Genomic DNA, 26,423 nt, shown 5'->3' with positions numbered 1-26,423 from the left:
TGTTGCAGTAACCTTTATCAATACTGCACACTACTGTCCGCTGGTGGCGGGGGAGTGAATGTTCAAACTGGTGGATGAGGAGCCACAGAAACAGATGGTATTGAGCCATTTGAAACATGATAGAGATATAAAATCCTGCGAGCTCATTCCAGTTTTCTCAATTTATTAAAAATGTAATGTCTGTTACGGCAGAAGAAATTCTTCAAACTGCTGGATCGTAAACAAATGGGAACTTATTTGATTCCTTCTTGTAATCTGCTGGGCATTATTATCAAGCTGCCATGAACTCAATCACAGTAGCCAGAAAACTGAACCCTCTTGGTCATGTCTTATTAGTACATATCCAACAAGGTGTTTATGCGAAAGATGCACCCCAAGATAACTTGTGTACGGGAACAGGATTGGAAATGAATCAAGCTGAACGGCTAAGTGAAAAGTATGTGTGTATGTGTGTATACTTTTGGAGTGGAGGGATTTTCTAATGTGTGGGCTCTGTATGTGAAGATGCAATGTTTTTCTAAGTCCACAAGGTATACCCTGTTTCCCAATGTAAGTAGAGAAGTAACCTAGAGGAACACACTACAACAGCATCATTGCTTCTTTTGCTGCAAAATCTGTAAGGAATGGATGTAAAAGCCTGATAACATTGCAATCCATCATTGCCAGGCAGCATCACTAATAAAATTGCATTCTTTTGTTTAGGAACATTATGTTGGAGGACTGAACAGTAAAACAAACAATCCTTTTAAAATCCATCTCCAACTGTGGGATACAGCCGGGCAGGAAAGGTAATTCTGTATTTCTGTTAAACAAAATGCCCCCAAATCCCTGACCCCACTACCATCATATCCAACAGTTGTGGCAGGAAGGAGGAATATGATGTAAAATTGAGCAGGAGAGGGGTAGGCCACTACATCCCCACCCAATACCAAGTCATGTCCCTGTAATGTAAATAAAAACCGAAAGAACTGCGGATGCTGTAAATCAGAAACAAAAGTCAGAAATAGCTGGAAAAGCTCAGCAGGTCTGGCAGCATCTGTGACTAGAAATCAGAGTTAACATTTCAGGTCTGGTGACCCTTCCTCAGAACTTTTGAGGAAGGGTCATCCACTTGAAACATTTCTTTCTACAGATGCTGCCAGACCTGTTGAGATTTTCTAGCAGCTTCTGTTCTTGTCCCTGTAATATGATGTTTGACTAAGACATTGATGGGGAATCCTGCCCTTGGGCCTACTGAGGCCTTTGGGAGATGGGTTTCACTCCCACCGTGATAACTTACTTTTTAAATTGCAAAAGTATACTTTATTCATAAAAATATCTTTTTCTAGACATACATAGTCACTGAGGCAGTTTGGTTCTGTACTGTGGCAGATGAAGAAACAAACAAAAAATGGTGTTTGACTCTATCCAACAAACAAACTCAAGGCATTTGTTACTTGTCCAAGTCTATATTTACACTTTTTTGAGACAACAGGAGGGCCCAGTACCTAAACAGCATACCATTTACTTTTGGCAGAAAGACCTTAGACTGTGGTCTTTCCTCTCTGTGCCTTGGCGGCAGCTACCCCAAGCTTTAGTGCATCCCTCAGCACATAGACCTTGGAAAGTACTGATTTGCAACACTCAGTCAAAGCATAATAATATACAGCTAGGTAGTGCAGATTGAAAGAACCCAGCCCACTGCATTACCATCTTAAGCTGAGAAGAGCAAAGGATGAGGGATACCTCCTTTTGGAGGGGGTGCCTGGTGCCTGTTGGGCCCACCTGCCCCGAAGATGTTAGCCCCATTTTTGTGCTTCATCAGTACTTCTTGTCACCCAGTAGTGACCACAACTGTGTGTTGGCACTGCTAGGAATATTCAACTGCCAGCCAATCAGATTGGGCAGAAGCTCTTGGGGGCAGAACTTCTTTCTCCTAAGGATGATTGTCCCACAATTACCTAATTTAGGCAGAACCCAGTGGGTTATCACTGAAAGGCAAGCAGCTTTTTTTTGTTAGAGTTGGTCCCACCAAGTTGGGGAAACGGGGTTGTGGTGTGAACAATGCATGCCCTACCCAGTAAAATTCCACTCTGTAAATTTCTTCGGTGTTTTTTCATACACTAATCAATGACTGACTTAGTTTACTCCTGCTGGTTTCATTATTGTCTACTTAAAGAGGCTCTGCCTTGATGAAAAAAATATTTGGCCAATCATTTTTTTTTAGTGAGAGAGAGGAAACTCATACACCGCAATGGTACCAATAGTACTGAAGCCTTGTGCTTTAGAGCTTGCCGCTGCCCTACTCAAGCTCTGCCACGCAGTTACAACATTGACATTGACCTGACGAGGTGGAAAATTACCCACGTATGCCTGTACATGAAAAGCAGGACAAACCCAACCTAGCCAATTACTGCCCCCATCAGTCTAATCTTGATCACCAGGAAAGTGATGGAAGCTGTCATCAATAGTACTATCAAGCAGCACCTATTCAGCAATGACCTGCTCAGTGATGCCCAGTTTCGGTTCTGTCAAGGCCACTTAGCTCCTGACCTCATTACAGACTTGGTTTAAACATGGACAAAAGAGCTGAATTCCAGAGGTTCTGTGAGATGGGATGTGACCATCACTGGTCAGGCCAGTATTTATTACCCATCCCTAGTTGCCCAGAAGGTAGTTGAGAGTCGATCACATTGCTGTTGGCCTGGAGTTGCATGTAAACAGACCAGGTAAGAATGGCAGATTCCCCTCAAAGGACATTAGTGAACCAGTTGGGTGTTTCCAATAATCAGCAATGGTTTCATGGTCATGACTAGAGTCTTAGTCCCACGTTTTTATTGAATTCAAATTCTGACAGTTCTTGACATGGGAATAAGGCAGGAACAGGATACTGATTGTGGATATCAGCCATGATCATAATGAATGGTGGTTCTGGCTCGAAGGGCCCAATGGCCTACTCCAGCACCTATTGTTTATTGTCTATTGTCTATTGACATAACGCCACATTTGACCAAGTGTGGTCTGAAGGAGCCCTAGCAAAACTGGAATCACGGGGTATCAGGGGCAAACTTTCCACTGGTTGGAATCATATCTGACACATAGGAAGATGGTCGTGGTTGTGGGAGGTCAGTCTTCTCAGCTCCAGGACATCTCTGCAGGAGTTCCTCAGGGTAGTTTCTGACATCTTAGGTACATGTACCTAAGTACAATTCTTGGATACAGCAGAGGGATTAAAGTCATTGCTTAATTATGTAGTTGAAAATAAGTTAAAAATAAGAATATATTAAGGGTGATATTAAGGGGTTAACATTACAGTGTTCTAAGGTATGTTCTAAGGTAAGGATTGTCTCCTCACACCAGTCTCTATCTAGCACTTACTGCCTGGGGGCTTCTTCCCTGCACTGCTCACAGCCCACTCACTGCTCCAGGGCTCACAGCCTGCTCAGTGCTCCAGGGCTTATAGCCCAGTCACTGCTCCAGGGCTCGCAGCCCACTCACTGCTCCAGGGCTTATAGCCCACTCACTGCTCCAGGGCTCTTAGCCCACGTGCTGCTCCAGAGCTCACTGCTCATGGTGTTCCTGGACTCAGGGGCGCACCTGCAAGCCCCAGAGCACAAGACCACACTGCCAATGCTGGTTCTGCTGCAGGACCTGGCCCATGCTGTTTCCTGTCCACTGCAGGTCTTGGCCTGCTTATTCTTGTCCTCCGTGGGTCTCTATCCATTTACTCCGCAACTCCGTCTCCGGGTTGGGGGTGGAGAAAGGGAAAAAGAGAGAAGAAAACAGGGTAAAAGGTAAGGGAACTGGCAAGCAAAGGACCTCTCACTGGAATGTCATACTCTGCTGTCATCTTACACTCAACTACCATCTTACTGACATTATCCTAAGGAACTCTTGCAGCGATGTCCTGGAGCTGAGATGACAGATGTCCAGCAACCATGACCGTCTTCCTATGTGCCAGGTATGACTCCAACCAGTGGAAAGTTTGTCCCCGATACCCAACTTCAGCTGCTTCATCAGTGTCCTTCCCTCCAGCATAAGGTCAGAAGTGGGGGTGCTCACTGATGATTGGACAGTGTTCAGCACCATCTGTGACTCCTCAGATACTGAAGCAGTCCGTGTTTAAACTGAACAAGATTTGGGCAATATCCAGGGCTGACAGGTGGCAAGTAACATTGTACTGTACAAATGCCAGGCTGTTAACATCACCAATAAGAGACAATCTAACTGTGGCACATTGACATTCAATGGTGTTACCATCACTGAATCCCCACTATCAACATCGTTGATGTTACCATTGACCAGAAATTTAACTGAACTCACCATATAGACATAGTGGCCACAAGAGAAAATCAGATGCGAGGAATACTGTGGTGAGTAACTCACTTCTTGACTCTCTAACGTCTGTCCATCGTCTACGAGACTCAAGTCTGTAGTGTGATGGAATACTCCCCACTCGCCTGGATGGGTGCAGCCCCAACAACACTCAAGAAGCTTGACACCATCCAGGGTAAGGTGACCCACTTGATTGGCACCAGATCCGCAAGCATACAATCCCTCTGCTACTGATGCTCAGTAACAGCAGTATGTATTATCCACAAGATGCAGCGCGGAAATCCACCAAGGATCCTCAGACAACACCTTCCAAACCTAGGAGCACCTCCATATAGAAGGACTAGAGCTGGAGATATATGGAAACACCACCACCTGCAAATCTCCCTCCAAGCCACTCACTATCCTTATATTTGGAAATATGTTACCATTCCTTCACTGTCACTGGGTCAAAAACCTGGAATTCCCTCCCTAATGGCATTGTGGGTCAATCCATAGAAGGTGGACTGCAGCAGTTCAAGAAGGCAGCTCACCACCACTTTCACCAGGGCAACTAGCGACGGGCAACAAATGCTGTCACTTACACCCTACGAATTAATTTATAACAATTTTACAAGGAAGATTTTAAAGCTTTTGGGCTTTCAAAACAATTCTTGCCTTCAATATGATTTTGGCTTGTCCAAGGCAGAGTAACATCATAGGGAATTTAACCCTTACACTTATTTAATCAATGGACTTTTCAGTTGTTGCTTTGAGTACAAGTTTGATAACAATGCTTGATTCGTTAAAACAGAGCCTGGTAAGATTTAGCGTGCCTGATGAAAGATCATTGACCTGAAACATTAACTCTGGTTCCCTCCATAATTTCTGCCTGGTCTGCTGATGTTCCCTTTCTATTTCAGATATTCAGCCTTCACTGTGGTTTGTTTTTGCACATATTTAATTTGCTCATTAAGTGACTATGGATAGATATCAGATGTTTATTGGGTTTTTAAGAAATATTTAGATAACACCTCTGTTGTATGTTAAATTATCCATGTGGCGAAATAAATACTTCAGCCAATGTTTTCACTGCTGCAAATCAGTTAACACGACATTTTTGCTCTGAGCTCAAAAATGTTTGAAAACGTTTATCTGTTTTAAGTAAGACCATAAGAACATAGGAGCAGAGTTAGGCCATTTGGTCTATCACATCTGCTACACCATTCAGTTATGACTGATATGTTTCTCAACCCAACTCTCCTACCTTCTCCCCGTAATCCATGATTACCTCACCAATCAAGATCCTATCTATCTCTGTCTTAAATATACTCAATGATTTGACCTCCATAGCCATCTGTGGCAATGGGTTGCAAAGATTCAGCATCCTCTGGATGAAGAAATTCTTCCTCATCACAGTTTTAAAGGACTGTCCCTTCACTCTGAGGCAGTCCCCTTGGGTCCTACTCTCTCCCACCGAAAGAAACATTTTCTCCACGTCCGCACTATCCAGGCCTCTCAGCTTTGGATAAGTTTCAATTAGATGCCCCTCATCCTTCAAAACTCCACTGGGGACAGACCAAGAGTCCCCAACCACTCTATAAATAATTCATCTACTTTACGCAATGCCTAAGCATTGGCACTTTAAAGAGATATTCTCTAGATATTCTACCATTTATAATATCAAATTTAAATTCTACCATGTACAATTTTTGCTTCTGTCATTCACTTCTTTTGTTTGTCTGTGAAAAAGTATTCTTCACCAATGTATTGACATCCCTTGGATGACTCCAAGTGGTTACTTCTGGAAGGCAATCATCACCCAAAGAAAAATGATGCTACAAATGAGAAACATTGTTCTGTTTGTAGACATAAATAGGAATAAGATGTCAATGATACAATGAACATTGAAAGAAAAAGAATCCTTTAGACACAGTCCATGCACTACATGAACGGACTGACAAGTTTGGAAACCTAAGAGTCTGCAGACCATTAGTGTGCCTAAGTTATCCATGCTGAAGTAGGATCTCTAACTGAACGTGCTTCAGTCAAACATTCCTGGATGAGAGCAGCTCCAACAACACTCAAAAGCTTGATGCCATCCAGGGCAAAGCAACCCACTTGGATTAGTATCACATCGACAATCATCCACTCCCTCTGTCAGTGACACTCAGTAGCAGCAGTGTGTACTATCTACAAGATGCATTGCAGAAATTCATCATGGGTTCTTAGACAGCACTTTCTGAACTCATGACCCTTGCCATCTAGAAGGACAAGGGCAGCAGATACAAGGGAGCAATACCACCTGCAAGTTCCCCTCCAAGCCACTCACCATCCTGACTTGGCATTGTGGGTCAACCTACAGCACATGAACTGCAGTGGTTCAAGAAGGCAGGCCATCACTATGTTCTCCAGGGCAGCTGGAGCAATAAATGTTGGCCAGCCAGCAATGCCTTTGTCTCTTAAGCGGATTTTCAAAAAATGTGCGTCCAAAACATGTTTAAAAGAAATGCTGGTAAATAACTAATACTCTGATACATGTGGCAGCAATAATTCAAATCTACTACAGAACGAAGTTCCATTACTTTTATAACTAAATCATAACAAAAGAACACTGGAAACACAACTCCTATTAAGAAATGCAAACTTTGTAGTATTGACTCACTGTCAAATGATCAGCAGTGTTAATGTTTCAGGAAGTTGAGCCTCTTACTCTCACTGATGTTGTGCGGTTCAGAAATTGAACCTCTGACCTTAGTGTTTAATGCAGTACCTGGTAAATAATTTTCATACTGAGCTAAATAAGAGTTTGCTATGCTTTTAAAAGAGCTAAGCAAACCAATATAAGTCTGTCCATATTTGATAATTTAATGGGTGGGTGTAGGTGTTTGGGCATTAGGAACACTGGCACAGAGTCTAGATTTGTGTGTTACTATGAATTCTCCCACAAAGATTTCACAGAATTGTATAGCACAGCAGAATAACATTCATCCCATAGTGGTGTAGGCTTTCTGATGTAACTAGCTGGTTCACCCTGTTCCCCTGTCATACAATCATGGAATCCTTACAATGCAGAAAGAGGCCATTTAACCCATTGAGACAGCACTGGCCCTCCAAAGAGCATCACACTCAGACTCAGGCCCCCACCCTATCCCCATAACGTTACATTTACCATGACTAACCTCCATAGTCTGCACATCCCTGAATACTGCGGAGCAATTTACCATGTCAAGCTACCTAACCTGCACATCTTTGGACATTTCCTTTCCCTTGCCTGTTCTTCTGCCCTTTGGTTCTTACTTTGTAAGGCCAGACAGTTGCCCACAGGAAAAAAAAGTCTCCCTATATATGTGCTCATCCCTGGTGGCTCGGTGGTTAACACTGCTGCCTCACAGGGCCAGGGACCTGGTTCAATTCCACCCTCGGGTGACTGTGTGTAGTTTGCACGTTCTCCCTATGTCTATATGGGTTTCCTCCAGGTGCTTGGGTTTCCTCCCACAGTCCAACAATTTGCAGGCTAGGTGGATTGGCCATGCTAAATTGCCCAAAGTGTTCAGGGATGTGTAGATTAGGTGGGCATTGGGTCTAGGGGCTGTGTGGACTTGTTGGGCGAAGGGCCTGTTCCCGCACTGCAGGGATTTAATTTATGAATTCCTACAGGAGAATTGGCTTGAAATGTTTTGTTTGCCCTCTTGACCATAAAGGATTATTGAACTGGGAAAGCTCATAAAATGTAAGTGAAATAATAGCTTTCAGCATCACAATTAATTGGGGAAAATATATTTAAAATAAATGACTTCACAAGCAGAGGAATTTTCAGTATAAGAGAAAGTAATTTAATGTGCTGAATGTCAAGGTAATGTCTAATATGTTATACCAAATTAGTGATGTGCGAGCCAGAAGTTCCTAATGTGACATTCCACTGTGGTAGAGTATAAGGGATTGACAACTTGATTATGAGATAGTGGGAGCAGCCAATGCTGGAGCATCTGAGATAACAAGGTGTAGAGCTGGATGAACACAGCATGCCAAGAGCAGCAGAGGAGCAGGAAAGCTGACATTTCAAGTCTGGACCCTTCATTTCTTCAGAAGGGTCCTGACCCGAAACATCAGCTTTCCTGCTCCTCTGATGCTGCTTGGCCTGCTGTGTTCATCCAGTTCTGCACCTTGTTATCTCAGACAACTTGATTATGTTTTTTATAAAATGGTTCATAGCATTATTTTTCTTCTTGTAGATTTCGAAGCCTCACTACAGCCTTTTTCAGGGATGCCATGGGATTTTTATTGGTCTTTGACCTAACGAGTCAACAGAGTTTTCTGAATGTGAGAAACTGGATAAGTAAGTTACAAAAGTAATTCAGTTCTAATTAATGCATTCTTTTGTAAGGTGGAGCTTGAGAACCTTTCATGATCATGAATAGACCTGTTTTTCTACATTGCAAAGTTTCTCAAAAAGTATGCATACTTGGCATTTTTTAGTACAAAAGCAAATACTGAAGATGCTGGAAATCTGAAAAAGAAGCAAGAAGTGCTGGAGAATCTCAATAGGCCTGACAGCATTTGTGGAGAGAGAAAAACAGAGTGAACATTTGCAGTCCATTATGACTCTTTGAAGAAAACTTGGGATAACATAGTGTGGAACTGGAGGAACACAGCAGGCCAGGCAGCATCAGAAGAGCAGGGAAGTTGACATTTCGAGTCGGGACCCTTCTTCGTAAATGGCCCCAACCCGAGCCATCAGCTTTCCTGTTCCCCTGATGCTGCCTGGCCTGCTGTGCTCCTGCAGCCCTACACTGTGTTATCTCAGACTCCAGTATCGGCAGTTCTTATTATCTCTCAGGAGAACTTGCTGTGTTTCTCAGATATTTCCTGATTTAGTCCAGCACTGCCAGTGTTGTGTTTACAAGAGCTCTTCAGGTAACCTGAAAATTGTGTCACCTTATCTGATAGAAACACTGCAAGTTCATTGATCTGAACTTGGAATAAACTAATGTGTGGTCACAGTAGGATTGCTGTTAGGAAGTAGACCTGAGACACAAATCTATATATAGGCAGAGATGAATTTGCATTATAAACCTTGTAGTAATTTTACAGCTGGGAAGTTAAACATGTGCACTGGATATATTTTTTTAAAGTTCTTTCATGGGACGAGAATATCTGTGATTGCCCTTTAAAGGAATGTCATTTCAGGGGGCATTTAAGAGTCACCTGTAGTCTGAAGTCTGACGTAGGGCAGACCAGGTAAAGATGGCAAACACTTGTGAACTGGATGAGTGTTTCCAACAATTACTACTTGTTTCATGGTTGTCGTTACCGATGACTATCGTTTGGTTGAATTCAAATTCCTCCAGCTGCCATTGTGGAATTTCAACACCTGTCCCCACAGAATTCATCCAGGTGCCTGGATTAAATGGCCAGTGATATTAACATAACCATCTTCCGGTATGATAATGTATGAGCTGCAAAAGCAGAAGTGTGAGATATGTGACTTTAAATTAAAAACAAATATATATATAGTTACATAAAATTTATAATTGAGTTTTAATTGGCAGCCAACAAAGTAAAAGATAATTTTGAAGTCGCTACATTTTATATTATTTGCAAAAGGACATCTAAACAGGCAAAATAACTGCAAAACAATGACTAACACAACTCTTTACCATTCAGGTCCTTGGAGATTTATTTTCAGTTTAACTCTGTAAAACAAGCCATGCATATCAACTTCTCGCTTACAGTAGAAATTTAAATATGGAGCGGTCTTTTAAATCCAACATCAGCAGACCCAGGAGCAGGAAACATATTTTGCAAAATAGTGCTTAGAATATGGCTGGTTTGCAGCGGAGTATAAAACAAGATTTAGAGGGATGGTGATAGCTATCAGGCATGTGAGATATGTACCTTATCGGTGAAGCTACTTATTTCATTCCTTTATAACAAAAGTAACATACTGAAGATGCTGGAACTCTGAAACAAAGACAGAAAATACTGAGAAATGCAACAGCTGTGATAGCATCCATGGGGAGCTAAACAGCCATAGAGTTACAGAGTCATAGTCAGTCAGCATGGAAACAGACCCTTCACTCTAACTCAGAGATAATAAGAACTGCAGATGCTGGAGCCAGAGGTAACACAGTGTGGAGCTGGAGGAGCACAACAGGCCAGGCAGCCTCAGAGGAGCAGGGAAGTTGATGTTTCGGGTCAGGACCCTTCTTCAGGAAGGGTACCGAGCCGAAACGTCAACCTTCCTGCTTCTCTGAGGCTGCCTGGTCTGCTGTGCTCCTCCAGCTCCACACTGTTATCTTTGGCCCAATTTGTTCATTCTGACCAAGTTTCCCAAAATAAACTGCATTTGGCCCATATCTCTCTCAACTTTCCTATTAATGTACCTGTCCAAGTTTCTTTTATAGATGTTGTAACTGTACCAGCATCTGCCACTTCCTCTGGCAGTTCATTCCACATATGAGGCATCCTTTGTTGAAACGTTTGTTCCTCAAGTCACTTTTAAATCTTTCTCTTCTCACCTTAAAATGATGCACACTAGTTTAGAATTCTTCTGGATAAGACATTTGCTATTCACCATACCTATGCCTGTCATGATTTTATCAACCTCTGTAAGGTCACTCCTTAATCTCCTATGCTCCAGCAAAAAAGGCCTCCATATACCCAGCTTCTCCTGTTAGTTCAAATGCTCCCCAACCTGCCCCAGTCCTAGTAGCATCATTGTAAATTCTTTCTGCACCCTTTCCAAATTAATAGCATTGTTCCTATAGGAGGGTGACCAGATCTGTACACAGTACTCCAAAAGTGGCCTCACCAACATCCTGTACAACATTAACATGACATCCCAACTCCTAACTCAATGCCATAACCGTTGAAGGCAAGTGTGCCAAATGGTTTTCTTCACCACCCTGTCTACCTGTGTCACAACTTCCAAGGAACTATGTACCTGAAGCCCCGTTCAACAAGACTCCCAGGGCCCTACTGTATAAGTCCTACCCTTGTTCACCTTACCAAAATGCAGCACTCATTTATCCGAATTAAAGTCTGTCCACCACTCCTTGGATCATTAGCAAAATTCATCATGATCCCTTTGCAATCATAGACAATCTTCTTCACTTTAAGTGTTTAGTAAAGATTTGTAGCTCGGGTTGTGGATGATGTTGCTGACTTGCTTGCCAAGCTGGCTTGTTCGTGTTCAGACGCTTCGGCACCATGCTAGGTGACAGCGTCAGCGAGGCCTCCGATGAAGCGATGCTATTCTACTCCGCTTGGAATTTATACTGTCTGGTCCGTTATGGTGAGTAGTGTCATTCTGGATTTTGTCTGTATAGGTCTGTATATGGGGTCCAATTCTATATGTTTGTTGATTGCATTATGGGTTACAAACCATGCCTCTAGGAATTCCCATGCATGTCTGTGTTTGGCTTGGGCTACTATGGTTACCTTGTCCCAGTTAAACTGATGGCCTTCATTGTCCATGTGTATTGATATTAAGGAGAGTTTGTTGTGTCATTTTGCTGCTAGCTGATATTCATGTATTCTGATGGCTAGTTTCTTTCCTGTCTGACTGACGTAATGTTTGTGGCAATCGTTACATGGTATTTAATCCCAGTACGGACATGAATTTAACACCAGCAAATACATTGTTGATGATGTAGTGGGTCTCTTCTAGTTCGGCGCGTTTAATAATGACAAATGCATTGTCCACGTACTGGATCCACTGTTTAGGTTGAGTGAGGGAGAGTAGTGTGCTCTAGTATGACTAACTCTGCGATGCGTCCTGAGATGGGTGACCCCATGGGTGCGCCATTGATCTGTTTGTATACCTGACCATTAAAGATGAAGTGTGTGGTGAGATACTAGTGTAGTAATTTGAATATGTTGTTATTGCCATTGGATCCATCATGAGAGAAAAAGAAAACAACAATCAGCTTCCATTTCTGGATGTCAGAGTTGAACGTATGACCAAGAGAGAATTCCAAATCTCAGTTCACAAGAAAGCAACCCACACTGTCCAAACCCTCAACATCCCCAGCAACCACCCCAACATCCACAAATAAAGCTGTGTTAGGACACTATTTAAATGGGCCACCACTCACTGCAATACTCCAGAACTATGCAGGAAAGAGGAAGAACACCTGTACAAGATCTTTGGTATGAACTGATGTCCCTGCAACTTCATGCTCAAGTACCCATTAATTAGACAACAACAGGGTGTACTGTGTCCCAAGAGGATGCCCTAACACACTGGCCACACTGCCCTACATCAAGACCATTTCAGAACTGACAACAAGACTCCTACGACCACTAGGAATCATGGTTGCACACAAGCTCTCAGGCATGCTATGACAAACACTCACAAGGATCAAAGACCCTATACCCACGACATGCAGAACCAATGTAGTTTACAAAATGCTTGAATATGTCTGCCACAAACATTGCATCGGACAGACAGGAAGAAAACTAGCCATCAGAATACGCAAACATCAGCTAGCAGCAAAACAGCACGATGAACTTTTCTTAATATCAGTACCCTTAGACAATGAAGGCCATCAGTCTAACTTAGACAACATAACCATAATAGCACAAGCCAAACATAGGCATATACAGGAGTCCGTAGAGGCATGATTTTCAACCCATAATGCAATTAACAAACTTATAGAATTGGACCCCAGATACAGACCAATACAGAACAAAACCGGAAATGATACTACTCACCATAACAGACCGGACAATATAAATTCCAAGCGGAGTAGAACAATATCGCTTCATTGGAGACCTCACTGATGGTGTCACCTAGCATGGCGACAAAACGCCTGAACGAGAACAAGCCAGCTCGGCGAACAAGTCAACAACCTCAATCTTCTTCATTGTCGACTATACCACCAATTTTGGTGTCACCTGCAACTTACTAACCATGCCTCCTAAATTCTCATGTTAAGTCCACTAAGACTTCTTCAGGGACAAATATAGAAATTGCTGGAAAAGTTCAGCAGGTCTGGCAGAATCAGTGTTAACATTTCAGGTGGAGTGACCCTTCCTCAGAACTGATGCTAGCTAGGAAAATGTCAGTTTATATTGCAGAAGATAGGGTAGAAGGAGGGAATAAGGGAGTAAATGATAAGTGGGGATACAGCACAAAGGGAGAGAAGAACAGATGGACCGACAAAGGAGCGAATAACCTAGCTGTTAATGGGGCACGTCAGTGGATAACAATGGGTGGTATGTAGTAGCAGACTATTTGTGGGGGTTGGGGTAGGGACATGGGAAAGCTCAAACCCTAACGTTATTGAACTTGATATTGAGCCCAGAAGACTGCAGGGCCCCCAAGCGGAAAATGAGGTGCTGTTCTTCCAGCTTGTGCTGAGATTCGCTGGAACGCTGCAGCAAGCTAGAGACAGAGATGTTGGCCAGGGAACAGAGTGGTGTGTTAATGTGGCAGGCAACAGGTAGCTCAGGGTCTTTTTTGCGAGCAGAAGGTAGATGTTCAGTGAAGCGGTCACTCGGTCTACGCTTCATTTCCTCATTGTAGAGGACACCGCATTGTGAGCAGTGAATGCAGTAGACTAGATTGTATGAAGTGCAGACAAATTAGCGCTTCACCTGGAAGGTGTGTTTGAGCCCCACTTGTTCTTACAAAACTGCTCTGCCCAGTCTCCAAAAGGATATGCATATGTGAGGAAGTATTCAGATTTACTGTGCAGGATACTTCCATGTTTTTGAGGACTACATTGAAATGATAATCTCAAACAATTAAACTAATTTTCACTGGAGAAAAGGCTGAGGAGAATCACTACAGCTGTTCTCAAAAGTAAAGGACAAGAACATGAGCTATTTATTATTGAATAGCACATATGGAACTAGAGAGCACAGGTTCAAAATTCAAAATTCAAAATGAGCCAGGTTAAGGATGAGAATAAACCTTTCTCTGTCACAGAACAGTAGTTCTTTGAAATTAGCTTGCAGAGAAGGTAATTATTTCAGGGTGAAATTGTACATTTAAAAAGAGGCTGGCCCGTCAGAATGATAGAAGGTTAAAGAGATTTTGAAAAGGTTACAGAAGGAAGGTTAATGTCCCTAAAACAAGGATTAATAAGTGCCATTGAAAGGATATCCATTAGAGAATTATCATAATTCGATGTTACAGGAGTGAACTTGACGAGCTTAATTATTTTCTCTGTCTCCAGATTTACTGATGTTCATATTATGTAATGGCCCATCCTGCCTATGATTAATGCTTCTATATGTATAATAGACTCTTCTTCAAATTGCAGAACAATTAATCACTTTAGTCTTATGAAATAGAATAGATCAGAATAGAATAGCTTTTATTGTCAAGTGCACTCGAATCAGCGCAATGAAAAGTATGTAATGTTCCCTATTCGGTACCATCTTAGGTACAGGGTACCTAGGTACAAATATTTAAGGCGTTTGTATAGAAATTTGAACGGGTAAAAAAGATAGTTGAGCATGGGAGTACAAAGTTTTAAAACATGCTCAACTTAATCAAACTCCAGAATAAGAATAAAAAGTATCTTTAAAATATCAACCTTACTTTCCTGAGTATCATGAGAATATTTCTACACACTTTGTTTCATTGTTTCCTGAAATTTGGCTTTTGAACAGTGATTTTTAAGGGAAGATCGGCTTGGCTTTAATCTGACATGTGGAAATAAAGCTGCCAGTGTTCGAGGTAACAAAATGACATTCATGAAAAAGCTGGTTAGTTTCAGGGTTGTATCCTTCCAGATGTCCCGCCTTCAGACTGAAACACACCTCATATTTATCACTAATTGCCAACATTTTCTTAATTCCTTACTAAAAAAATTTATAGGGAGTATTCGTGACAGAGATCATGCCAAGTAAGAAGCAATCCTCAAGCAATACAACTGAGCAAGTGAATATCTTGACTTTACTAACAATATCACTTACTGAGAAAATGAAAGTGTCCAATCTAATGAAAAAATTGAAGCAAAAACATCTACACACTTCAACACAGATTTGACAGTAGATTGAGAATGGAAATCTACTCCCTCAGATTGTGGATGTAGTGCATGCAATTCAAGAAAATGACTAAGGAAATCATAGACACAAGTTAATCAAAATCTGGCAGCATCTATGAGGAGAAAGCAAAATTACTATTTCGGGTCCAGTGATACTTCTTCAGAACTTGGGAGATGATGCTGCATAAGAGTGTAAGGTCTGAAAGGGTTAATGCTGAGGCCTGCATAAAGCACTGCCCAATTTGATGATGCTACATAGTCTTGTGAGGGGAAACATCCTTGGACCTCAAAGGTGTTAGACACAATATCGAAATCTACCTCAAAGTCTCAGTGACAGTGTAACATATATATATATAATAGCTAACATGCAACAAGCAATATTTTATTTAAGACAAAAGCCTTTTTCTCATTAGACTACCATGTAGCTTTCCCCTCTCACACTAGATCAAGGAGACCCTGTAGAACCCTCACAGGAAAAAAGATGGTGGTGGCAAATCTTCCGGATGGATCTCACACTGAGATGATCAGTGTTGAGGATTCATCGTCACTGATACACATTGCTGCCTTTGTGTGCAGCCGGCAGAAGAGATTAATCTTTAAATAGATGGCTAAGTGGCTGATCGGGTGAACTGTTTGCTCCAGATGCTGCAGAGCTTGTTGAGTTTTGTTATAGCTGCACCCAGTCCAGCATGAGGGAATAGAAGATAACAAAGTGTGAAGCTGGATGAACACAGCAGGCCAAGCAGCATCTCAGGGCACAAAAGCTGACGTTTCGGGCATAGACCCTTTCTTTATATTCCTGTTAAGATCAAGGTCACATGTGACCCAAGGATATTCAACAATGGCAATACCATTGAATTTCAAACGTATATGCTGAGATGGTCATTTTCTGGTATTTTTTAAATGTTTCTTTCCACTCATTAGCTCAAGCCAGCATGTTGTCCGCGACTTGACCTCTGCGACATAGCTTCACTGTCCAAGAATTATCAGTGAACAGTTTACCTTCAGATTGAGGGAAATTCATTGGTGAAGTAATTGATGATAGTTAAGCTTGGGATACTATTCTAGGGGACTTTTGCAGTGATACTATATGGCTGAAATGACTGTACCAGTTATGACCGGAGCTAGTGGAGACCCTCTTTCTGATTCCACTGCCTTGACTCCTCAGTGCCACCTCTAGAAAACTTCATTGCTGTCAATGCCATTGATCTGAGGAATTTTCTAATTGGTCTGCAGGCCCCTGCTGTATCTGGAGCATGGAAGATGCCTGGAGGCAGCATGTCATGTAGGCCAGTTGTCCAGGATCATGTTAATTCCCCATTGTAGCTGCCCTAGCGATCTGGCAGTAACTGAAGCCGCAGGGCAACCTGTGCTGCGGGCAGCTAGGACCAATTTTGTAAAAGGGTGGAGTGAGGTCACCTCCCTTCCTTATCTGAACTGCAGCTGCAGCTCCATCAGTGCCCGACAACCACCTTTTGGCCCTCTATGAGACCTTACTGCTGAATTTCATCAGATGCTGAGAATGCTTTCCAGCCATGAATTATCCAATTGTTACAAAACTGTGTTGTCTAAATGTTCTCAGAAAGGTGTAGAGTCAGGACCTGGATTTGCTAGTGACATCTGGTTCCTGATCCCAAGTATAAAATGCAGAGCATTTTCTTAATTGGTTGTTTGAAATACAACCGTGCAGTAAGAACAAAATACTATACTGTGCTTGGAAAAAGAGTCCAATATCTACTGATGTGAGGTCAGTTTAATTACGTATGTGGGTGCCTTGCAGCTCAATCTATGCCCACTTTGCTGTTACACAGAATTCATTCTTTTCACAATCACAATCAAAGCTGCATACTTTGATGTGAATTGTTCCTTGATTGACTGGATCTTCAGCTATTCATATATCTATGGGCTTGGCTCTGGCTGTGTTCCGAATAATGATGTATATGTTCTGCCAGCAATTTATTTCTCTTTCTGTGTTTCTGCAGTTGTGTGTAAGAATCTTGTGTGCGAGGGTTATTTTAACTAAACTCACCGGGCAGGAAATAGATGAGATTGGATTGGCGATCTGTCTTAGATGCAACCAGTTCTACTTCCTATTGAAATGAGTGGGAAGTCAATCATATGAAATGTAAACCAGTCGGGAAATTCCATCTCAACAGATTACAGCAGTACGGGTACATTTAAATGATGCTTCTGTCTCTCTGTTAGGATTACTTTTGCCTTGAATTCAGAAAGGTGCAGTTTCAAATGAATTTTAGCAGGCAGAATGTGCATTGTTACTGGTGCCAACCTTTGACTGGTGTGTTGAACCGAGGCTCCTACCAGTTCTTGTAGCAGTTCAAGATCCTACGGAATTAGTCAAAAAAGAATAGAATGCTCCTTTGATAACCTGGCCAGCATTTATCAGTAAGTCAACACGATGAGATCGCATCTAGTAATTCATTTCTTATAATGTTTGGAATGCTCAAACATACTGTTTCATTTACCCAAGTAGCAACAGAACTGCATATGATAATTCAATGTAAATGAAGATATTCCTGAGAGATATATAGTAAGGCAGAACTTAAATTCAGAAACGACTCTTAGGTGACTCTTCTAAGGTTAAAACCTACTGGGACTGCCAGTCGGGGCCATCTTCCATTTATTCGTCATTTGATACTTTCCGCTAAAAGATATTCTGGATGTGAGTTTGCTCGCTGAGCTGGAAGGTTAGTTTTCAGACGTTTTGTCACCATTCTAGGTAACATCATCAGTGAGCCTCCGACGAAGCGCTGATGTTATGTCCCGCTTTCTAGTTATCTGGTTAGGTTTCCTTGGGTTGGTGATGTCATTTCCTGTTCTTTTTCTCAGGGGATGGTAGATTGGCTCCAAGCCAATGTGTTTGTTGATGGAATTCCAGTTGGAATGCCATGCTTCTAGGAATTCTCGTGCACGTCGCTGTTTGGCTTGTCCTAGGATGGAAGTGTTGTCCCAATCAAAGTGGTGTCCTTCCTCATCTGTATGTAAGGATATGAGTGATAGTGGGTCATGTCGTTTCGTGGCTAGTTGATGTTCATGTATCCTGGTGGCTAGCTTTCCGCCAGTTTGTCCAATGTAGTGTTTGTCACAGTTCTTGCAAGGTATTTTGTAGATGACATTCGTTTTATTTGTTGTCTGTATAGGGTCTTTTAAGTTCATTAGCTGCTGTTTTAGTATGTTGGTGGGTTTGTGGGCTTCCCTGTTGCCAAGGGGTCCGAGTAGTCTGGCAGTCATTTCCGAAATGTCTTTGATGTAGGGGAGAGTGGTGATGGTTTCTGAGCCCGTTTTGTCTGTTTGTTTGGGTTTGTTGCTGAGAAATCGGCGGACTGTGTTCATAGGGTACCCATTCTTTTTGAATACGCTGTATAGGTGATTTTCCTCTGCTCTGCGTAGTTCCTGTGCTGCAGTGTGTGGTGGCTCGTTGGAATAATGTTCTAATGCAGCTTCGTTTGTGGGTGTTGGGATGGTTGCTCCTGTAGTTCAGTATTTGGTCCGTATGTGTTGTTTTCCTGTAGACGCTGGTTTGAAGTTCCCCATTGACTGTTCGCTCTACTGTGACATCTAGGAATGGCAGTTTGTTGTTGTTTTCCTCCTCTTTTGTGAATGTTATGCCAGTAAAGGGTATTATTGATGGTCTTGAATGTCTCCTCTAATTTGTTTTGTTTAGTGATGACAAAGGTGTCATCCACATAGCGGACCCAAAGTTTGGGTTGGATGATTGGCAGAGCTGTTTGTTCGAGTCTCTGCATTACTGCCTCTGCTAAGAACCCTGATATCGGAGATCCCATGGGTGTACCGTTGGTTTGTCTGTAGGTTTTGTTATTGAAAGTGAAGTGGGTGGTGAGGCATAGGTCCACTAGCTTGATGATGTTGTCCTTCTGATGAGGTTGGTGGTGTCTGGTGTATGTGTCTTCGGTTCTTCTAATAGTGTCGTCAGTGATTCTTTGGCCAGGTTGATGTTGATGGATGTGAACAGGGCTGTTATGTCAAAGGAGACCAATATTTCATCCTCTTCTATCTTGGTGTCTTTGGTGTTCAGGAATTCTTGGGTGGAGCGAATGGAGTGGTGGGAGTCTTCTACTAGGTGTTTTAGTCTTTGGTGTAGTTCCTTGGCTCATCTGTAGATTGGTGTTCCAGGTAGCGACACCATGGGAATGAGGGGGGCTTCTGGTTTGTGAATTTTTGGTAGTCCGTAGAAGCATGGTGTGTTGGATCCATCTGGTTTCATTTTTTGGAAGTCTCTCTTGTTTGATTCTCCAGATTTTTGAAGTTTTTTGAGTAAGGCTGTGATTCGGTTCTCTAGTTGTGGGGTCGGGTCTATCGCCACCTGTTGGTAAGTGTCGGTATCTGCAAGCAGTGCGTTCGCTTTCTCAATGTAGTCTGTTCGGTTTAAGATGACTGTCAAGCATCCTTTGTCTGCAGGTAGGATAACGATGTTTTTATCTTTTTTGAGTCCTTTTAGGGCTTTCCTTTCTTGTGTATTGAGTGTGTTTTCTTCCTTTTTCCTGCTTAATGTTGGTGCGACTGTCTGTCTGATGGTTTGCTGGGTTTCTTCTGTGAGTTTGTTGTCTTTCAGTGTTGTTTCTAACGCTGCTAAGAAATCTTTCTTGTCCGCATCCTGGAAGTTGTAATTTAATCCTCTTACTAAGATGGCTTTTTCAGTGTCTGTTAATGGTCGGTCAGATAAGTTTTTTTATCCATGCTTCTGCGCTGTCTGTGTTGTTATTTTGTGTGAGTTTGTCTAGTTTATAAAAGATATTAAAAGAGCATAGTCAATTCATGGTGCTCTGACCTAAGACCATAAGACCATGAGAAATAGGAACTGGAGTAGGCAATTTGGCTGCTCAAGCCTGCTCTGCCATTCAATATCATCATGGTTGATTCAACATTCCCCATGCCCTATGCATTTTCTCCATAACTTTTCATTCCCCTGTTGTTCAAGGATTTATCTATTTCAGCCTTAAATACACACAAGGAATCTGCCCCCACAGCCCTCTGTGGCAATGAGGTCTGAAGACTCACAACCCTCTGAGAGAAGAAATTCTTCCTTGTCTCAGTTCTGAGTTGGTGCCTCTTTATTCTGAGACAATGCCTATGGTCCTAGACTGTCTCATGAGGGGAAACATTCTGTCAGCATTTACCATGTCAAACCCCTTCAGAATCCTATATGTTTCAATTCCTCATTCCTCTAAACTCCAGTAAATAGAGTTTAGCCTTTGGTCATAAGACAATCCCTCCATATCAGGGATCATTTTCATCAGCCTTCTTTGAATTGCCTCTAATGAAACAATATCTAAATAAAGGGATTAAAACTGCTTTAGTGTTCTCCAGATCTCCACTGTGCTCTCTTCTCCTATGTCCCATGCAACTCCCAAAAGCTTCCATTACCCGAAGAAAATACCAATTAATTGGTGCTCGAATAGGTTTAATTGGTTTCCCAGTAGCAGGCAGCTTGCCATCTGGGCACACAGTGGAAAGAGTGGTCAGATGCAGGAAGACATAAGGAACCAGCCTTATGTGCTTTTCTTAAGTGAAAATAAAAATTTATCCCCCACCTGTCACCACCTCAAGCAGGCTGTGAAAGTTTCTCCCTTTAATTTCAGGGCTGGGATGCCAAATCTGTTGGTGATATTTTAGAAACAAATTTCAGGTTGTTCAATCTAGTCTATAGTCAAACCTGGATTCCTAAGAAAAGAAATGTCTCTCTAGGTGTGTTTTTTCTGACTGCTATAACTTGTAATCTCTCACAGAACATGATTGTGTCATTCACATGTAATAAGCAGTTTGGCATTACTATTCTCCGAAAAAGTGTTGGAAATTTCTTTTTTGAACAGAATAACGTATTATTTCACCAAAGTAACTTCAATCACTGAGTAATGTAATGGTGCAGTTCAATAATTGTGCGACTGTCTGAACGTGATGGAATGTTCATCAATTTGTTTTTCTGATGAAAATTGTGCAAGATTAAGTATTGGAAATTCTCTTCATTGTACTACAGTGACTATGTGGTCTAAACTAAATCTGAGAACATACAGAACAGTTCCGTAGCAATCACCAGGAGGGAAATGTAGGTTGCACCATGTAGTGAGGCAAAATATTGAACAGCACATATTTGAACAATTGCACACACACATGACAAATGCAGAACAAATGTTTGTACAATTGTTTTGGATGTAACATCAGACCATTAAATCTTATTCAAACACTGTTTACAAATAATGAAACAGTAGCACCAGAAATGTCAGTGTCTAATACATGCTGTTTATATCACTTACTAAGCTGGCTTGATTCAATATTGTAAAACAAATTGTGACAGAATTTGAACAAGGATGCACTGTAAGAGCAGCTTAGCAGCTTTATTTTTAATGATGCCTTTTCATTCTGTTGTAGAAGTCTTTCTTACACACTCAATATAAATACTACGGACACATTGGACTTTTTTCAGTTTATTCATGGAGCGTGGGCTTGGCTGGCTTAGAGATATTTATTACTCATCCTTCCCTATACTTGAAAAAATGAGGGTGGTCTGCCTTCTTGAACTGAAGCAGCCTGAGACTTTCTTTTATTGACACGTCCCAAAGCAGTTACAATTTTACTTCATCAGTCCTGTTCTGCTCCTCTGACACTGCCTGACCTGTTGTATTCCTCCAGCTCCACACTGTATTGACAGATGGGTCTTTAAACAGTAATCAACACTGGCTTCATGGTAATTACAAAAGTTTAATTTCAGATGTTTATTGAATTCAAATTCCACCAGTTGATGTATGTGGGATTTGAACTGAGGTCCCTAGAATATCTCCAGAATACTAGTCCAGAACATTACGAGTATACCATCATCTCCCTCTAAACATAATGCCGATGTCTCTGCTCCAACTGGACATAAATTTGGAAAATCCTTTAAAAGCTACAGTTTAACCTGCAGTTGCATTCTTTTGATAATTCCACTTTCACCAACTCTGACATCTCACAGTGTTCTATATTATGTGTCATTCAGTCAGTGTTGTACCTAAGACAATCGCAAGGGTGCTGTAGGGTCTTTATCATTGTTAACAATAATGATAGACAGGTCCTGGCTATTTCTCTCTTATAAAGTTATCATTAATACATTTCTATTAATGTATTAATACATTAATACCTACTCTGCGATATCATACTCTGCATGATGGATATTGCATCCAGCCAAGTTAAAATTTAGGGTATCTGAAAATCAGTTTTGTGAACATGGATGAGGGCCTTTCTGCGGTATTGTTTTTGCAGGGGATGGAGGATATATCTGATTCATTTGGTTCATTCAGACATAAATAATGAAGGCTGTTTTACTGCTGACAATTTGATGCAGTTTTCCTTCATTCTACGAAGTTAGTTCAATCCCCTTGGATAAAGTCCCTTCACCAACTGACACTTGGTTTCTGCATGCCCAGGTTTGATATGTTGATTAGGTTTCTTCATCCATTTGAAATTCCTGCCTTGTAGTAATGTGGGCTCTTTGCTGTCACCATCAGCCTGCTTAGGTTACTAAATGTTCTTGGTTCTTGTCTTCATTCAGGCCAACTTCAAGCAAATGCGTATTGTGAAAATCCTGACGTGGTTTTAATTGGAAATAAGGCGGATTTGTCCGATCAGAGAGAGGTGCAGGAGTATCAAGCCAAAGAACTAGCAGAAAAATACGGGTGAATGCTTGCTCACATAACTTTTATTATCTCCTACAAAAAGATAAAATTGCATTTGTGTCCATTCATGAAGAAATATGCTCACAGCAGGAAAAACCTGGTGAATGAGACATACTAGTCAGACTCACTTCGTATGGTACAAAGTGGAACTCCAGTCCAACTAGTGTATTCATTTCCAATTACTACTGGATTATCCATCTGAGTTGTCAATACCTCTGTTCTGCAACTGACCTTCAAACTAGTTTTTGAAAATTGGGAAGTTGAGACAGGCGCTGACTTGATTGGACGTGATTTTGGCATTTGGTACAGTAATGTGAGTTTGGAACTGATTCAAAAAGAAGGCCCATGCTACTTCCACTCCCAGAAAAACATTCAGTCGTGCTTGTTCTTCTCCCACTTGTTTTTGGGAGGTAGCCATTGGGTGGAAGGGACACATGTGAACATACTATTTAGGAAGCGGAGGAGGCTATTCAATAAGGCCATGGCTGATCTGACTTTGACCTTAAATCGACATTCTCACCTATCACTGCCATCTTTTCACTCCCTTGCTTAATAAGAACCTACCTACCTCGGCCATAAAAATATTCAAGGATTCTACTTGCAGTATCTTTCCAGGAAGACTATTCCAAAGACTCAGGACATTATGAAAGGAAAACAAAAAATCCCTTATCTCTATTTTAAGTGGGTTACCCCTGATTTTTAAAAAGTGATCCCCTAGTTCTTGATTTTCCTATGAGAAGAAAATTCCTCTCTGCATCCACACTATTAAGACCCCTCAGGATCTCATGTTTAATTCAAGCCATCTCTTACTTTTTTTATTTAACTCCTGTGGATACAAGCGCAGCCTTTATAACTTTACCCTTTATGGTAATCCTCTCATTCTAGGTCTTAGTTTAATAAACTGGCTCTGCTTACAACGCATTTACAATTTTACCTAAATAGGATGACGACCAATGTACTTTGTACTCCAGATGTGGTCTCAGGAGTACCATGGTCTTCTTCTTTTGTATTTAGTTCAATTTGTGATAAATAATACATTCCATTATCTTTTATAATTACTTGCTGTACCTGTAAACTAATCTTTTATGATTCACACATGAGTCCCCCCTGGATACCTCTGCATCACAGAGCTCTGCAATCCCTTACCGTTTAAGTAATAGGTTTCATTTTTATTCGTCCTGCCAGCATTATACTACATTATACTCCATTTGGCACATTTTTGTTCACTCACTTAATCTATTATCTATACTTTTGTAGCCTTCTATCTCATTTTCACAACTTACTTTCCCACCTGTCTTTATGTCATTAGCGAATATAGCTACAATACCTTCCATCCCTTCATCTAAGTAACTTATGTAAGTGTGAATATGAATTGTAAGCATTTGACGTCCCAGCACCGATCTTTGTGGCACACCACTCCTTGTGCCTTGCCAACCCGGAAATTACCCATTTGAGCCTGCATTCTACTTCCTGTTAGCCAGCCAACCTTTTCCTCATCCAAAATACAGCAGGTGGGAAATGAAATGTTCACATTGGTATGTACTTTGCTTCCTTTCACACCATCACGTATAAGCTTTAATTTTCTACAAAAAACAAACGCCTTCTGCAGACAATTGCATGGCATTGCTGAATGAAGTAGCTGGATTAGTGGCGAGACTTGTTTCTTGGGAACATAACGTTCTACATAAGGCAGAGCACAGAATCAGTGGCAGAGACTATCTAAACTAGGGTGGCCAACTGTCTTGAAGGTGAACGTTACTTTCTCGCAATTCTCGGGCAGTGAGTGAAGATGACTGGGGAGTCTCCTGTCTCTATTACCCAAGTATCTTTGGCGTCTGCACACTGTGATGCTGCAACAAGGATATCCACAGCAGGGACCAATTGATGTTCTGCTATTGCATCATAAAACAAGTGAAATTGGTTCCAAAGCTGCCAAGTTCGGCAAGTCTGTAGTTAAGTGCATATGACATGCGGGAGGTAGCTGAGACTGACAGAGCCTGAACTGGTTGCAGTATTCCCTCTAAAACTTCATTGTTCTGTGGGATCCATTTTTATTGACTGCACATTACATATTTAGTGCAGCTATGCATGTGTTGTTTACTGGGGGACAATACACGTACAGTACCATTTATGATGCTAAGCAACTGAGTCTCTTAGCAGAAGATTTGCTTGCATGTGATTTTTAATCATGTGAACCATCACAATATGGTTTCCCATTCGAACCTTAGATCTTAAATACAGCAGGTGGGAAATGAAATGTTCACACTGGTACGTATTTTGCTTCCTTTCACACTGTAGAAACAATATTTCATGTTCTTTCCTTCCGTAGAATTCCCTACTTTGAAACGAGTGCTGCCACTGGAGCTGGCATTGATCAAGCTATAATCGCATTGCTGGACTTAATAATGAAACGCATGGATCAGTGTGTCGATAAGAGCCAAATACCTGATTCAGTCAATGGAGGATCTGCCCAAAAACTTGAACCTACTGATCCAAATGGGAAAAAGTGTGCCTGCTAGAAAACAACTTCATCAAAGCTAGAAAGAATTTTTTGCATGTGCAAATGTTTTCTCCAGAAAGTTTATTTTCCTATATCATTGTATTGTTTTCTTTTAATTTTCTCCCAGCCATCTTCAGTAGTAACTTATTATTGTAGATGGGACTGTTGGGTGGTGCCGTCTTGAAGTTGATAAATTGCAGTTAGAAAATTTGACTTACGGATATATACCTCAATAAAGTGTATAATTGCCCAGCCAAATTAACAGCACTTATGCTACTTCTGATAACCTGTTGATGCTGCCTACTGGCTACATGAATTTTTTAAGAAATGTTTTCTCTTATAGAAAGATAACTCATCCATTCAAAATAAGGCCATCATACTGTAAAAAGCAGCAACTAACTGACCCATGAAGTAACCAATGTTTAAATCTAAATGAAATTTTGAGAAAATGTCCATGAAAGAACATTGGCAATTTTAATTAAATTTTGGGACTCCCTTTGAAGAGATCCGTACCTCTTTTGGTGTAGTACCTTTGAAGTATGATCTTAGCTTATTTTTGTCCTTCCCCAAACTTCTGTTGACAAAATACTTCAATGTTCATTCATTCCCCAAAGTTGAAGTTGATAAAGTTGATTGCAGCCTGGTTCATAGCCTTCCACCTTAGTGTCAATGTAATGAGAACAAGTTTATTATTGCAACAATATAAAACATTTCTAAGTCTTTCCTTTCAATGTAGTGTTAATTTGCTGCATTTATGAGATGTTGTGTCAAAGGAACAAGGCATAAAAACTGCTGTTGATCTATATATTTTTTAAATGTTTCCAGTTCTAATCATCCACTCTGGAGAAGGTAGACTTGAACCTATGTCTCTTTGCCCCAAGATGGGGACACGTCCACTGCACCATAAGAACCCTAACTTTTATAAATCGAATATCATTAGTACTG

At 41.3% G+C, this 26,423-nt stretch overlaps 1 protein-coding gene across 2 annotated transcripts in view; it reads left to right on the top strand.

The window, feature by feature from the left end:
• Positions 1–26,209, top strand: part of rab27b (RAB27B, member RAS oncogene family) — a 131,956-nt gene extending 105,747 nt beyond the window's left edge. For both annotated transcript variants that reach the window (XM_059649631.1, XM_059649633.1), the window contains exons 3-6: positions 703–788; positions 8,526–8,629; positions 22,855–22,978; positions 25,308–26,209. In XM_059649631.1, the coding sequence (XP_059505614.1) occupies positions 703–788; positions 8,526–8,629; positions 22,855–22,978; positions 25,308–25,497 (504 nt within the window). In that variant the 3' untranslated portion in view covers positions 25,498–26,209. The remainder of the gene's footprint in view (positions 1–702; positions 789–8,525; positions 8,630–22,854; positions 22,979–25,307) is intronic.
• The last annotated feature ends 214 nt before the right edge of the window (positions 26,210–26,423 follow it).

Source organism: Stegostoma tigrinum, chromosome 1 (assembly GCF_030684315.1).
Source record: "Stegostoma tigrinum isolate sSteTig4 chromosome 1, sSteTig4.hap1, whole genome shotgun sequence".
Classification (NCBI taxonomy): domain Eukaryota; kingdom Metazoa; phylum Chordata; class Chondrichthyes; order Orectolobiformes; family Stegostomatidae; genus Stegostoma; species Stegostoma tigrinum.
This window is presented reverse-complemented; position numbering and strand designations above follow the sequence as displayed.